The sequence below is a fragment of the Scatophagus argus genome, chromosome 13, assembly GCF_020382885.2.
Source record: "Scatophagus argus isolate fScaArg1 chromosome 13, fScaArg1.pri, whole genome shotgun sequence".
In the NCBI taxonomy this organism is placed as follows: Eukaryota; Metazoa; Chordata; class Actinopteri; family Scatophagidae; genus Scatophagus; species Scatophagus argus.
The window spans coordinates 16596514-16612981 of record NC_058505.1 but is presented as its reverse complement, the minus strand read 5'-3'; the positions used below and the strand labels follow the sequence as shown (position 1 = coordinate 16612981).

Genomic DNA, 16468 nt, shown 5'->3' with positions numbered 1-16468 from the left:
ACAGTTATTAGTTGTTGCCCAAGATCCTTATCAAAATAAAGAGAAAGAATTTCCTGGCACAGTGGTAGTGCCCCAAAGGAAGATGCTGGGGTAGAGGTTGAAAAAGGATCCATGAAGTATGAGAGGTATGCACTGAGGGAATTATCCCCAATGGGTGGCACCAAGCCCTCTGCTCTCCTCCCTGTTTACTTGACTATAGAGGATAGAGACCACATAACACTGGGTAGGGTTACACATTCTGAGAGAGGAGGGTCTATGAGGCACTGCATGGTCACTGATGTTATCTGGCAGGATTATGAATGGTACACAGTAAAGTGACTCTGGTACTTTCTTTTACTCCATGTCACCAAGGCCTCAGAACAGCTGCTGTCTTTCCCAGCCGGCTACACCTCTGAACTCCTATTGGCTGATGTCTGAAGTAGTGGGTGTGGTTCTGCATGTCAACCCTCCTACTTGTCAGTCTTGTTGAACAGGAGGTACAGTAGGAAGGCATGTTCGCAAGCACCTCCCTGCTCTGTGCTCTCTTTTACACACAAACAAACCCCGGCTGCTTCTGTTATGGCAGGGGCGGCAGCACACTGGCATTTACCGAACAGCCGCGGCATGCCACTCTCCCTGATAGCACCTCCCTGTCTTCTCTGGAGATGGACAGGCAGGCTGAACTGAGCTGAGAGCAGACTGTAGTGGGCTGTCGGACAAACACGCCCTCACATCAGCAAGACAAAGTGGGAGAAACTGCTGAACACACGTCACAAGGTAAGCTCTGCGTTAATATTCATCTCATAGCTTCCAGACAGTGCAGGTCTGTTGGATTGCATAGTTAATCAAAGCTGAGATGCTCAGTGTTGACCTTGAAAGTCTTCGATCTGGGACTGGCTGATCTAAATTCAGGGTCAGAGAAGCTTTTGACTCTAAAGTGATTTAACAAATTGTGTGAAGTGCACCTCTGGGCCTGTGCTGAATACTAATCGAACATTCAGGAGAATAATTTTTCCTTTTTAAAGATTAAATGTTAAATTAGATGTACACTTTATTGCAGCTGTATTTACATCCACGTCTACCGTTCAGAAATGAACCAACAAACACGCGCATGACCATGTGAATACACACAAGACAACACACTTTCTATTTTAACCATGCCATGTTAACATACCACAGCTTTCTTCCTTGCATGAAGCCCCTGGCAGCTGTTTCATCCCATGAGCTTTGGCTCCACATACCACACATTGAGGCTTAGATGCCCCGATGCAAATCTGACCCTGTTGCTGTTGGCCAACGACCAGGACAACTCCAGTGGTCCAAAGTCTCAAGACAAAAACATACAAATTGAAAAAAGATCACAGGACATGAGGGATTTCTAGGAAGTCTTTGTGTTTGTGGAGACAGTGAGAGAAAAACACGAGTTTGAGAGGAAAAAGAAGAGACAGAGCAGGAGGGAAAAAGGGAGCTTGAGTCCAAACAGTCTAGGCTTTGGTTTCTAAATCAACTCTGAAAAGAAGACAAGGTCGAAAGTTATGCACTGGAAAAAAAAACCTGCTGTCTATAGAGCCAAAAAGTGTATGAGATTAACTGTTTTGGGAACAGAACATAGACATGGAAACATGTTGATATTCATGCTGTACAGAGAGATAGACAGGTGCTGAGAAAGTAAGCGAAAGAGGGAGAAACTTGGGCAAAATTTAAATCTCACTGTAAAATCTCAAGTTCAGGTTTATGTCAATTGTCTCAAATTTTAGAAGTATCCAAACTGACAGCATTGCAAGTTCACCCCACCTGAACTGTGAAAACAAAAAAATAAAAGACTGGATGCAATTCCATGACTTGTACAAAATCTGCAGTGGCTCTGTGAGGATGCACTTATAGGCAAGGATGTTCTTTGAGCTAATTGCTAAGTTCATCATGCAAACAGGCTTACAATGGAAATGCTAACATTGAGATGCTTAGCAGATATGCTGTTTACTCAATTCGCTGTCTTGTTCTGGTGTGTTAGCCTGTTAATGTTTGCCAATTAGCACAAAACACAAAGAACAGTTAAGGGGTATAACACAAAATCCTGGACCCTGTAGAGAGGCATTCTTTATGTGTCCCTCCTCAGATCCATGGATAATTATTCTATTATTCTAATATTCTATTATTTACCCTCCACACCAACAAAGTATCACTGCAGTCATAAAATATAATCTATAGGGAAATTGACAATACTTGGTCATGTGCATACCTTTGATTACATTTCACCAATTTTTTGTCCTCACATGAGGGCCCTGCACACTCAGTTTCCCTCTTCCCTTCAGTCTTACACCACTCAATGGGAACATAGTTTTGGACAGTTTTCACTAAACAACGGTGCTAAATGAAAAGTCAAGGGATCACTAAATTTAATACAATTAATCTTGAAGTGGACAATTAAAATGTGTACCTTTCACACACGCACAATTTCATGGCAATCCATCCAATATTTTTCAAGATAGTTCACTCAACAAAAGTCATCCTCATAGTGGTTCTAAGTAAAAAGACAAGGGTTCAGACAGTCTGTAAGACTGATACTCTGGGATCCTGTACAAAATTTCACTGCAATCCACTGAATAGATGTCAAGATATTATTCTACGTATCAAAGTGGTGGACACACAGGGGACAAACCAACATTGTCATCCCCAGATGCTGTTAACGTGGCTGAAAATGATGATTGCAACATATATTTCTGCTACCATCCATCACTAAATGTAAATGCCGCTGACTTAAATTTGAAACCTAAAATGATCCATTCGTCCTTATCTGAGATTCAAGCATTTATCATTGCTTCACTGGGACGCGCCCCCTCTTGCTGTATCATGAGTTCATATTTAATTTGTGGCTTTGGTAAAGAATGCTGTGGATGGAGATGTTGTGATTATGAGGTTAGTGCTGATGCAGGAAGTCTAAAAAGTCTGTGTGAGAATGGACACATTTACCCAGAGGAGGAGAGCAGCTGTTGTGGGAACACACAGATGAAAAGAACTATAATAAAGGACACTTAAAAAGCTGTGACATTTCCTAAACTCAATTACAGCAAGAGTTTTAACTGGGTACAAAGGAAACTTTGACTTTAAAAACTCAAGAAAAAAAATGAACTCACTCTTATGCTTGACTTTGGATTGAGATCAGGCTGTGCAGAGGCAGCAGTACTGCTCGGCTGGGGCCTGTTTGGGGTAAGGCAAATATTTTACGTCTCATTTCTTGGGTTTCCTGTGAGGTGGGTCTACTCCTCTGAGCATGCACAATTAAAACCTGTGCCACAGAAAAGTGGAGGGAGTTAGGCAATTACTCTTGGGAATTACCATAACTCTAACCCTGCTTTATTGTTTTCTCTGTGGCAGCGGGTAAGAAGGAAAGTTACAAGTAGTCTATATTTAAGTGTAGGAGGCTTGTGGGCCACTGCAGTTTGGATTTCTCTTTGTTTGTCTTACAGCAGGCAGTAAATGATCTAAAAATGTACATTCTCTTTCTGAATGTCATTCATAAATCTGAGGACAAGTCAATGGAATAGTTTGACATTGTGGGAAATGAGCTGATTGTTGCCAAAAGTTACCACTCTCATATCTGTACAGTAAATATGAAGGCACAGCCAAGAGATGGTGAGTTTAGCTTAACATAAAGACTGGAAACAGAAACAGCAAGACTTTGTACAAATATAATCACAAATGAGTCCACCAGCACCTCTAATGTTAAGTAATGAGCATCCAAATAGTTTAATCTGAACAAAAAAACAAAGTTTAGTTGTGATTTCATTGGCTGAAGTCCATGTGATGCCGGTCTTTTATGCTAAGCTAAGCTAATTATCTACCAGCTGTAGGTTCATAATTAGTGAACAGGCCAAAAGTGGTGTCAGTCCTTAGAGAAAATCAGTAAGTGTGTATCCCAAAATGTTGATAAATTCCTTGAACTATTACATTTTATTTAGTTTTGTACAATGACTCATTTTATCATTTTGGCATCTAATCTTTAGACAGTACTCTTCATATTTAACTTCAAAGCACAAATATAAAATCCTGAGAGTGATTCCATTGTGTCGAACTGCAGCCAGCAGCCTGTTGCTCCATTTGATGTCTGAGCCTGCAGTGAGACAGATTGAGACGTCTGCAGTAACAGGTGCTCTGCTGTACCGTGCTGATTGAGTCAGTGGTGAATACAGCTTCTGCTTGTTGTCAACACTGGGCTCTTTTGTTTGTCTTAATGCCTCACTGTAGCTGTAGACATTTCATTACTACAAAATAATTTATCTTGCTGCCCTCCCAGTATATCTGTCTACCTCGCGGGCATTCAACTGAATGATCTTCTGTGAGCTTGTAAAATAAAACACGTCTGTGTTTTTTTCTCTCGACATGCACTTTAGCTTTACACCCACATGCACCAGCTAAACTTAGACTCTTCAGATCGAGTGCTGAAAGATTCCTCTCACCATCATAAAACCCCACTGGCATAATATACTGTATCACTTTGAATGTATAACATATGTGTATCATACATGTATGATCCTTTCACCAGATTAAGAGTAATAATCAGTGTTAATTTTCTTTTACCAGATTGGCAAGGTTTCCCATGATAGATAAAATAAAGAGATTGAACAGTAAATGGGTACCAGACTCACTTGTTTCACCAGCATCCAAACAATTTGATATCTTTTGCTTGTTAGAAAAAAGCATTTCATGACCAAACTTGATTTTATTTCCAAATGTAAATATGGCAATAGTATTGTCAGTGCAACTCCACCCCTCTGGAAAGTAGAACTAAAAAGGCCAGCCTATTGTATCAGACACTTACATTCATAGTGTGTGCATGCATGTATATTTTCAGTATGTGTCCTCAGGTGTACATATGCACATATCAGTATTTATGTCTTAGCTTGTAAAAATGTACACATTCTTAACTGTAATTTGCAGATTTATTGCCGTCCACATTTGAATGATGGAGGTCAAAATTCCCAGCAGGGCCATTTGGTGGTGTTTGCCTGTTTACTCGCATAGCTGACATTGTTTGGGGCTGCGGCTCAGTGGCTGCGGTGTCTCAAGAGGACAGCGAGCTGCCACAGAGGCTGGTGGTCAGGAGAAAAGAACATGATGGGAGCGAAATGGGTGAGGGTGGAAGGGAGAGATAGTGAGAGGAGATAGGAGAAGCAATGACTAAAGAGAGAGAAAATAGACAATTCTCTGACTAGAAGAAGAGAGAGTCAGCAGAATCAGAGAGCAGCAGAGCCATGTGCTGTGAAAAAAATTGCATGATACAAACAGTAAGTGAAACACAAGAGAAGAAAGGGAAGTTACCGTCAGAGAAAGTTCAATAAAGTAAACCAATGATTTAAAAGAAGACTGTAGACCTAACGGAGGCACAGAGAGCAGGAAGGGAGGAGAGTCATGATTCACAACAATGGCTGTCTGTATTTGTGTCTGTAGGAGTATATTTTGTTCTGCTGGCCATAGCTGCCGGGCTAAACAGTCTCAAGTTATTTTCAGTTTTTGTCCTGGATGGCAGGGCTGTAATCAAGTGAACATCAGGCCTGCCACTGTTGAATAATAGCAGCCTGATGCATGGAAGAAATGAAACAGTGCTAGTGTGAGAAAAACAGAAGTCTATGGGAAAAGAGGATAATGAGAAGAAAGAAGAGAGAGAGAGAGAGAGAGAGCGAGAGAGCTTGAACGTAATTGAATGTTTGTGCTTTGCGCTACATATGGCATAAAAAAAGTACTGTTGCTATCCAGAGTGATCTTCCATCTGGTCACAAAATTAAGACTTAGTCTACCACCAGAAATACCACGGCTTAACCTCAAGTGAATGTCTGTGCTAAAATTCATCTGTTTTCCTTCTCAGAAATCATGACTGTGTTCATTATTTTATTAGATAACCTCACAATAACCACTTTTGCCACTTGTAAAAATACCCCAACGTGTTTTTCATGTGTCACTGGCTTTCTAAATCTTCGATTTGATTTTATTTTGTTTGTTTTGTCAGATACCAATGGTCCAACCAGATAATGTGACAACAAATTGAGTGGACAACTGAAGACAAGAAAATGATGGAAGGACAAAATGGTATGAAAAAAACTCCCAAACCAAGAATTTTCCAAAATCATATATGTACTGAATACTAAATTACTGTTTTTAACCTACAGGAAGCATCTTGCCTCAGAAAACAACAGAGAATGGATTTAAAGGGAAGCCTCCATACTCATTGGAAACCCCGTATGGCTTTCGACTTGACCTGGACTTCCTAAAATATGTAGATGACATAGAGAAAGGCAACACAATCAAAAGAGTCCCCATCCAGAGACGAAGCAAGGGCCCCAGAGCAAGCACTCTTCCCAGGCACCTCAACCCCACTGGCTGTGGCTATCGCCCAAGCCCCTGGGGGTCAACTGGAGCTCTTGGCCCCAGGTCCCGACTGTCAGATCTCCATCATCATGGATATGCTTCCTGGGCAAATGATCACAGGTCACCCCTTTCTCCCACAGGGCTCAAATCCCTGACTGAGATGGAGGCCAGAATCAAGGAGTTTGATGAGCAACCTCTAGGTGAGCACATCAGACCTCATCTCCTCCGTGCCTCCAGCCTGCCACTTACAGTACTGCTGAGACAGGGATCAGAATCCACTGATGACCCCGGCAGCCTCCAAAGTTCGAGGGATCACCTTGGGGGCAGAAACATCTCCTGTGAAGACATCTTCTACTCCCCAGATATCCCTCAATCCCAAGACTGCTCAGGGCTGTTGAGGCGCCTGAGAGAGGCCCTGGAACGTGTGGGGGAGCTGGAGATGGAGATAAGAGTTATTCCAGAGCTCAGGGCACAAATCTGCATCCTCCAGGAGGAACGAGAAAGGCTCCGCCTGGGCCTGAATCCACATCCTTCCTCGGTGAATGGAACCACAGACCCTTATACCTCATCCTACTATGGTACAGCGGACATCAAAAGGCCTCGGCATGAAAGTCAGATCATGTTTCCTAGAAATCACGGAGTCAATCAAGAGGACTCTAATCTAACACATGAGTGGAGAACTAGTACAGATCTGGATGAACTGCTGACAGTGACGTCCCTGCAGGCTAAGGTGGCTGTGCTGGAGCAGAGACTCCATGAAACTGGACTGGAGCTCCAAAGAGCCTTAGGGCTTCTGAGGGAGCATCAGGAGGAGAGCAGAAAGAAGGATGAAAAGATTGAACACCTTATCAGGAATCCTGGTGTATGGGTTCGTGCAGAGAGAGTGTTGGTAGACCAGGATGGAGATGAAGCAGTTGTGAGATCTATTGAACCATATAATAAAGTGTCAAGGAGTCCAGATGTGATCATTACTGCAGGGACTGTTACAACAAATGGACGAAAAAGTCAACAACAGGACTCTACTGTTGATTCTACTGAAAGGTGCCCGCTAGTGTCTGGACCTGAAAATGCTTCAGATAACAGTGAAGATACAGCAGTGGTTGTCCACCACATTACAAAAATCAAGAGGCTACTGGATCAGCAGTGGGAGTGTTTGTGTGCAGACCACCAGTCAGGAGAGGAGGGTAAACCTCTAATGCACCCAGACCCCAAAGTCAACTCTCTGCAGCAGGAGATGATGGGACTTGTTGACATCCTTACCTCCTACTACACCCAACATGGATACAGTAATGCAGAGAGGATTCAGCATGGAGGTACTGTACATTACATCAATCTAATGATCAAACCACATCCATTTTGTAGGACTGTAATTAGTACACATAGTGGGAAAAATAATGAAACTAGTTTGATTATGAAAATAGAATAAATGGTTGCCCTCAGTCTGCATCTATTCCACAACAGCCAACTGTAAGCAAATTATGTCACTGAAAATTACTCCTTCAGCCTAGTATGATCTCTACAAATATGGACTTCAGTTGAAATTATGACTTTGTGTTGAGAAGCAGTGCACTCGATTTATATAAGGAGAGAGTGAATCCTGATGCTGCAGTTTGAACTTGGTTTGGGAAAGTCCACCTGTTTGCTGCAAGGCAGAACAGCCATCGTAGCTTGATCTTTTTTTTTTTTTGACTTCACTTGTTCCTTGAAAGTGAAACTGATTTATATAGCATCAACTTTAGTTTCACTTGGGAATCTGTTAGCTTATTGGTGTGTGGCTGGTTTTTGTTAGCTCCCTCTAAAGGTGGTTTTAGGTGTTTGAACTGCTATTATGTTTCCCAGTATGCAGCTGAAATAGCAGATATAAATCCATGAGAGAGGAATGTATTCAAAAATGAGGCCATCCTAATCTCCCATGGGTCAGAAACTAACTTTAGATGGCAAAAACTGCATTATGGGTATGTAATAATTATTACAAAAAATAATATTTCAGACTGTGAAATTCACCTTTGTATCTTTAAAAGCAAAATTAAATCTTAAAAACCTCACAATCAATATACAATGTTTTTGTTAGTTTAAGTTTTTCTTTTGCACCAAAGTCGGTATTGAATTGAAAATCTAATTCAGTTACCATTTACGTCGAAGCGGTTGCATCATGTTTCATTGTGAAGTTACCTACTGAAATAAGTTACATACTGGATGTAAACTGATGGCTGATTGGTTTGTGTGACTTTTATATGTCATTATAAACAACTTTGACTAAGTATTTGTCCTTTTGTGTTAGTGATTGTGTCCACAAGTAATGAGCCTCAAACCATGATAAATATGCAGTTTCTTATTTTTAATGTTGTTGGTCAGCGGTGTTTTGACATTTTATCAAGTCCTGTGTTTTTGTCTTCCATGTAGCCTCTAAATCCATCCTGAGGACAGACGGATGTGCCCGGACGTCAAAAAGCCTACATTCTGGGGGTGTTAATGACAGGTTAGTAAATAGCTCTTTCTGACTTTAGCAACCTTTAGAGTTATGATTATTGCTTAAAGCCCTGGTTTTAGTTGACAGACATACTAGGTTGAGGTTATCTAAGCTACTGTTCGGTTCTGACAGAGAAAAACATCATAATTTAAGACTGAAAAAATGAACGCCACTCCCTCTAAAGCTGTGAGTTAAAGGAGAAAAGTGGTGACGCCCACGTCAAAGGATGACTACATCTACTACAATATATGAGATCTGTTTGGCTGCACAAATGTAACAGACAGTTCTTTCTATGAGTCAACACAGTGGAGCAAAACAGTTGTCATATTTAATTTGCTTTGACTTTTCCCTTTGATTTCCAGCTTTGGTGCTTTAAAAGGATTGAATTCTAAATATTGATTGAATTATCCTGGACCACATAATATGAATAATGCATAAGAATTCTTTTTCTTGCTCCAAAATTAGGAAACTGGGACATTGCGGTCAGGAAAATGGCTGGTTTGCTTTAATGTTGATCCCGGAAGCTTCGAATGTTGACAATACATTAAAATGAGGATGATTGTTGAAACAAATGTGAACTTTGTGATCAGTTTCTTGGAAGAGGATAATTAAAGACTTAGTCTTCTACTTGATTTCTTCTCTAATTTTCTTGAAAAGCAAAAAAAGAGATCTGGTTGGGCTGTACCGTGGGAATCAGAGTGAGCAGAAGGAGAGCAGCATCAGCCCTAGAGAGATGGCTGCTGCCCAGGTGGATGCAGACCCAGAGAAGGGATGGAGGGAGGGAGAGAGGCAAACAAGCTCAGACAGAAAGATGATATCGGGAGGAACAGGATCAGGGAGGACAGATGGAAGTGCATCTGTGGAAGCTGAGGCTCCTGCAAAAATGGCCAAGACAACACCACAGCCCTCAGGAGAACAGACTGAGGGCAGCTCTGGCTCAGAAACTACCCCCGGGGGCAGGTGAGAGGACCGGAACAAACGTCTCATCAGTGTTTGTTTGGAAAATGTAATTGTGATGTTTACCCTGCAGGGAATAGCTCCTGTGTCTTTCATCTCCTGGGATTATGCACCTAAAGGAACATTTCTGTCTACTCTATCCTTACTGACTTACACACATGCTCCTGCTTTCAGGGAGACGGTGAGTTCAGATTTCATGGCAGCTTGTCAGTTCCTCAAAGATCACATGGACAACATGGATAACCCCAATGATGACATGGTAGGTGAGCTGTCTCTTACACAGAAACTTCCAATTACACCTAAAGAGACTAACTTCGTATTCGTTAACAGAAAAAATATTTCAACTAATTAAACTTTATTTGATCTCACAGCCGCACTTATTATTAATTGTTTTGTATCAACAGTTGATAAGATGTCTGTGTGTACTGTAAAAGGTGTTGCTCATCAAACATCACACAACTCTGCAGCTCCATGGTGCATTTTTGGGCAAACATCTTAAGTGTTTTTATTGATTTTCACTGCTGTCATCAGCTTGTGTCAAGATATGTTTAACGAAAACGCTGTAATAAACTGACCATATGCAACCTGCTCATCACCAAACCATAGACAGAAAAAGTTAGCGACCAGCTGGTGAACACTGTGGAACATTTAGTAACTAAAGAACCAGATATTTGTTGGTGGAGACCACAAACTGAGTGGTGGTGAATTGAGCAGGTTAACAGAAGCGCTAATTGAAATTAATATCAGTGTTGATCTTTGTCTACTGGATGTGAAAGTTAAATAGGGAATTATTTGCAAACGTATTTACCATAACATCTTTGTAGAAGTCGCTGTGTTGGCCGAATCCCTCGGATAATTGAAAGTTGGTAGATTAGTGTCCATATAATGTTCCCCTCTTTCCTCCAGAGGAAGGCCCTGGTTGTGCTGTTTCAGCACTGGTTCAGTGTGGCAGCAGAGGAGGCTTCAGTGGCCAGCGAGTTAGCTGTGTACTTGAGAGAAGTGAAGAAGTCCACACCATCACTGCTGGCATTCTTGGTTAACCTGGCTGACGACAACAGCAACACAGTGTTGCATTACAGCGTGTCTCATTGCAACTACAGCATTGTCAGCCTGCTACTGGACACAGGTAATAGCATTATGTTTCCAAAGCTGTAGTACATAGGAATAGTTGGAGTGTAAATACTAAAAATGTTGACATTTTTTTATATAGGTGTGAGTGATGTGAACCTTCAGAACAATGCCGGCTATACAGCAGTGATGTTGGCCTCACTGACAGCCCCTGATGGCCCAAGTGGCATGGAGGTGGTCCGCAAGCTGATGGATCTGGGCAACATTCACATTCGCTCCAGTCAGGTAACACAACAACTGTGAACACAGTCTAAATGTAACCTGGGTAATAATGTAGTGGGTTTTCAGGTGGAGGAGCGGACCTGTATTTTCTCAGTAGCAAATGGAAGCTCGCATCGCATAGAGCAATCACATACACTATTAAAGGGTCTTTAGTTTTTTTCAGTTTTGACCATTTCTTTTTGTAATTTAGTTTCACAGTTGCTACTTCTCAAACTAGATGAAATTGATGAGTGCCACTGAACATCAAAGGACAACATGTGTTAAAATCTGACATTTCAGATGACCAAATTCAAACAAATCGGATGAATCATTTTTAACAAATCTCTACATTTTGTGTTCATCCACAGACAGGTCAAACAGCTCTGCACTTGGCGGTGAGACATGGGCGAGTGGTGATGGTTCGTCTACTGCTGAGCCATGGAGCTGACGCGAACATCCAGGATAACCAGGGAACCACGGCGCTGATGTTCGCAGCTGAGAGAGGCCACACACACATCGCAAGGCTGCTGCTGGAGAGGAGCCAATGTAACCTCACTCTGACTGACAAGGTGATATTGCAGAAAACCAAGTCCCATGGAGAATTTACTTCTAGTATTGCCCTTTAATTCTTTGACCAGAGAAACAATAAGAAGTTCTGTCTTTATTTTTGTCTTGTCCATGTATTAGCTGCTTATGTCACATTTAATTTGAAAATAAAAACTAAAGAAAATCCATAAGCAGCACTGCCATCAAATGAAATTTCAGAACACAGACTTCATATGATGATTCTAACTCCATTTCAGTTGTGAAATCCTGTTATATTTGTTAGAAAAATGGCATATCTGCTTTTCTATTCACATAACTGAACACAAAGAGAAGCTTAGACTTATGAAAGCTGGAATGTTTTGACTGACACAGTGTGGACGTGGGTGGACTGACAGTGTGGATGCAGCTGAATAGAGCTTTCCCTGGATTAATCGGAGCTACACTAAAACAAATCTCCCTGGGCTGAGATGAGCTAATCCGCTAACAGTACCTTATCTGGCAGTCTGGAGCGAGAGGAGGAAGGGAAGAGTGCAGAGGAGTGGATGCAAATGTATCTTTTACTTTTGACATAAACTGCCTTTAAAGTAGAGGCATCCTATCTTAACTGTAAAACATATTTCGACTTGACACGAACTCTGATTAATTAAACTAATTAAGTCTCACTGAATTGAATAGTAACCCATTTAACTTAAGGAATGAAAATGCAACCTTGCACATAGTTTAGTGTTGTTATTTAATTTGCCTTCTGGGAGTCTTAATGCTGCACCTTGAGACAATTTACATGAAAGCAAGACTAAGCCTACAGATATGCTACCAGGTCTGTGAGGCTGTACTGAAGCACAGTGACACTTTCAGCTGAATGCTAACATGACAGCATACCTGCTAATGCTTAGCAGGAGTGCTAAATGTTAACATCCATCCATCCATTTTCTATACCGCTTATCCGTCAGGGTCGCGGGGGAGCTGGAGCCTATCCCAGCTGACTACGGGCGAGAGGCAGGGTACACCCTGGACTTGCCGCCAGTCAATCGCAGGGCCAACACACAAAGACAAACAACCACACACTCCCACACTCACACCTAGGGGCAATTTAGAGTAGTCAATTAACCTAATGTGCATGTTTTTGGTATTGTGGGAGGAAGCCGGAGTACCCGGAGAAAACCCACGCAGGCACAGGGAGAACATGCAAACTCCACACAGAAGGGCCCAGACCGGGATTCGAACCTGGAACCCTCTTGCTATGAGGTGACAGTGCTAACCACTGCACCACCGTGCCTAAATGTTAACATATTTATTATAAAAAGAAAGAAAGAAACAGAAGTGGGCAAAGTCATGGGATCATAGTTGTTAGAAGGACTGTAGTGGTTTGAAGGGAAATACTAATGTCAACATGCTAACAGGCTCACAGTTGCACGGCAATATGGTTCTCCGTAGGTACAGTGTCTATAAGAAGTACCTGCATTGATGTTTTCACCTTTTATTATTTTTATAAACGGGAACATGGTCAAAATAATTTGGCTTTTTTTATTTAAAAACCTTTTAATGTTAAAGTGAAAACATATTTCTACAAAGTAATGTCAATTAATTAAAGATATATAATGTAAAATAGGTGACTACATAAATATTCACCCCCTTTAAAGTGAGTGAACTAATTCAGCAGACATCCAGCCAATTGGTGTTAGGAGTCTCACAGTTAGTGAAACGGAGATCACCTGAGTGCAGTGAATGTGTCTCAAGTGACTGACGTTTACAGATCCCTGTGTCTGGAAGGACCAGTCACTTGTGTTCTGGCTACAGACAGAGAAAAGAACACTACAACAACACTACAAGCAACAACAAAAATTCAAAGTCACTGAACATCCCCTGGAGTTCAGTTAAATCCGTCATTAAGAAATGGGAGGAATATGGCACATGTGTAAATCTGCCAAGAGCAGGCCACCCTGACAAACTGAGTGACCTTGCAAGAAGGAGACTAGTGAGGGAAGCCAAAAAGACACCTGTGACTACTCTTAAAGAGTTAAAAGCTTCAGCAGCTGAGATGGGAGAGACTCAGTGTACAACAACTGTTGCCCAGGATCATCACCAGTCAAAGCTTTATGGGAGAAAGCTACTGTTGAAGAAAGCTCACATTAAATCTTTACTAGTTTGCCCAAAGGAATGTGGAAGACGCCAGGGTTAATTGAAGAAGTTTCTTTGGTCAGATGAGACCAAAATGGAGTTTTTTGGCCATCAGACTAGACGCTATGTTTTGTGGACACATCACAACAAACACACTGTGAAGCATGTTAGTGGCAGCATCATGCTGTGGGGAGGCTTCTCAGCAGCAGGTCCTGAAAGGTTTGTAAAGGTAAAGGGTAAAATGAACGCAGCAAATCATGGGGAAATCGTGGAGGACAATCTGATTCAGTCTGCAAGAGAACTGCGACTTAGAAGAGGATTTATTTTCCAGCAAGACAATAACCCAAAGCATACAGCAAAAGCTACACAGAAATGGTTTAAAGACAACAAGGTAAATGTCTGGTTAAATCAAAGCCCAGACCTCAATCCAATTGAGAATTTGTAGCTGGACTTGAAAAGGGTTGTTCACACCCGATCCCCAAACAACCTTACAGAGATGAAGCAGTTTTGCAAAGACGAAATGAATAAAATCGCAGTGTCCAGATGTGCAAGCCTGACTGAGACCTAACCACACAGACTCAGTGCCGTGATTGTGGTCAAAGTTGCCTCTACTAAATACAGACTTGAAGGGGGTGAATATTTATGGAATCACTTATTTTAAATAATATATTGAAAACATCTAAGCGGATGAATGCTTTTCATAGACACTGTATAATGTTTGCAATGTTCACTATTATAGCATATGCTTTTTAGCATGCAACCATTGCCAGCACTAAATACAGCTGAAACTGATGGGAATGTCATTAGCAGCTTTGCTTTATATAATATGTGTATTATAAATAAATAAATCATCAGGTCAAAAAGATCACAGTTGTTACTGATATCCTATGGGGAACTTGAATGTCTGTACCAAATTTCATGGGAATCCATTCAATAATAGCTGAGATATTTCAGTCTTGACTAAAGAGTGGGCCATGGCTAAAAATAGGTGTTTTTAAACAAAGCCATGTCTCTTGTGTTTCTTGTGAACTCAATAAGAGTTCAAAGTTTAAGATTTATGTCTTGATCCTAATTTTCTTTTCTGCTGTCCCTCAGCGTGGTCGAACTGCACTCTCTTTTGCCATGCAAGGATCCCACACGGATACTGCTGCCCTCCTACAAGCCCATGCTAAAGCTCGAGCTTTGTAGTGCTGGAATACTAGAAAGGAACCAGCAACTGTTTGATCGTCTCTAATCCTCTCTGGTCTTTTCTGTCTGAGTCTCCTCACCCAAACCCAAATGATAACGTTATGTGCTTGGATTAAGCTGTTGTTATCATGATATTATTTCTAAATTGTGGACAGCTGCACTGCATCTTTATCTACGTTTTGGTTTGGACAACATCATTATAACAAGCATTTATATTTTTACAGTGAGTGAGGTAAAGTTTGTGTGTCATGACTGTTATTTTTACTGTTGATGTTCATGGTTATGTCTGATTTTTGCACATCCAAATAGCAGCTTAGCTTTGCAAACTATGCAATGGAAAAAAAAATATTTATTATATTTTTAGTGTATTGGATGTGTTGCTTATAATAACATTCACTACAATACTTTTAAGTTTTGAGAGGAAAATTACAGATCACCATTTACTTTCTCGCAACAGCTGAGCACTTTTAAATAGAATGTGTAAAATACATAAAGAAATGCCAAGTAATTGTCCCATGCTGCATGAAAGAAAGACAACCTTTTGGTGCCAATAAACCAACGTGTTGATTTAACTAACTAGTAATTGCTATACTAATGTATAAACAGTATCTTTTTAATAAAATGCTATAAAATATCATATTGTTGCGTGTCAAAGGAGCAAACTCTTTGGTTGAGCGGTACATTGAAACGCGTTCTTCACCTTTGTCGCTGTAGTAACAAACCTGACCAGCAGGTGTCATAGTTCCTGCATTTCACTGCCGCTGCTGCCAGCCGAATCAAACCCGGTAACACACATACAGATAATATAAATCTGGAATTCTAAAATGAGCATATCCAAGGGATTGGATCTAATCCCTTTCAAGTGTGACAGACAATTATAAACACGACACCCAACAAATTGTACTGATTCCACTGAGAGAGAACACAATGAGATTCACCTGCAAGCCAACTGTATGGCAGCTGGAATGGCCAAGTCAGGCGTGAAAGCAGACGTGTTTCAGTGGCCTTTGTTCTTCTAACCCTCTGGGAAACAGTAAGGGGCATGGCTTTATTCTTCCTGCAAGGACGTGAGATTATGTTGGTGAGATAAAACTAAAAGGATTGAGTGCGGAGATGGGAAGGAAGCTGGATTTCTGTCTGACAGAGCAAAGCCACCCCATTTCCCTTGAGGATTTTTTCAGCCTGGCTGACTGACTGTCCTGCTGCTATAATGACCCTGAGCAAATATATACCCTCAGAAAAAGAGAGAGCGATAGATAGATGGAGATGGAGTCAGCTGCTTTTCTGTCATGTGAAATACAGCGGAAGCTCACAGACACTGCAGTAAAGTGACACAACTGTGGAAATCATACTGCTCTATCAAACAAAACACAATTTACTTTAAATGGCTGACCCATGGTTATAAATGAATTAAAACATTTTGACACTATGTATTCATGTGTAGGCATAGGCCATGTATCCCACAGATGTGCAGGTAATACACCATCCCCCACCCAAACAGGCCTCCACGTCACAGTG

At 41.2% G+C, this 16468-nt stretch overlaps 1 protein-coding gene across 1 annotated transcript; it reads left to right on the top strand.

The window, feature by feature from the left end:
- Nucleotides 1-485: 485 nt before the first annotated feature.
- LOC124069889 (KN motif and ankyrin repeat domain-containing protein 4-like) lies at nt 486-15587 on the top strand. Its single transcript, XM_046409388.1, has 10 exons — nt 486-756; nt 5984-6063; nt 6144-7655; nt 8746-8821; nt 9470-9772; nt 9944-10028; nt 10676-10895; nt 10980-11122; nt 11467-11667; nt 14858-15587. Exons 2-10 carry the CDS (start codon nt 6045-6047, stop codon nt 14948-14950), a joined length of 2652 nt encoding a protein of 883 aa, XP_046265344.1. The 5' UTR covers nt 486-756; nt 5984-6044; the 3' UTR covers nt 14951-15587.
- Nucleotides 15588-16468: the final 881 nt, after the last annotated feature.

Excerpts from the sequence above, each read along its gene's own strand:
- LOC124069889 (XM_046409388.1), top strand. Across the intron at positions 9,773-9,943 it reads GAAACTACCCCCGGGGGCAG|GGAGACGGTGAGTTCAGATT; the intron begins GTGAGAGGACCG and ends TCCTGCTTTCAG. Across the intron at positions 10,029-10,675 it reads ATAACCCCAATGATGACATG|AGGAAGGCCCTGGTTGTGCT; the intron begins GTAGGTGAGCTG and ends TCTTTCCTCCAG.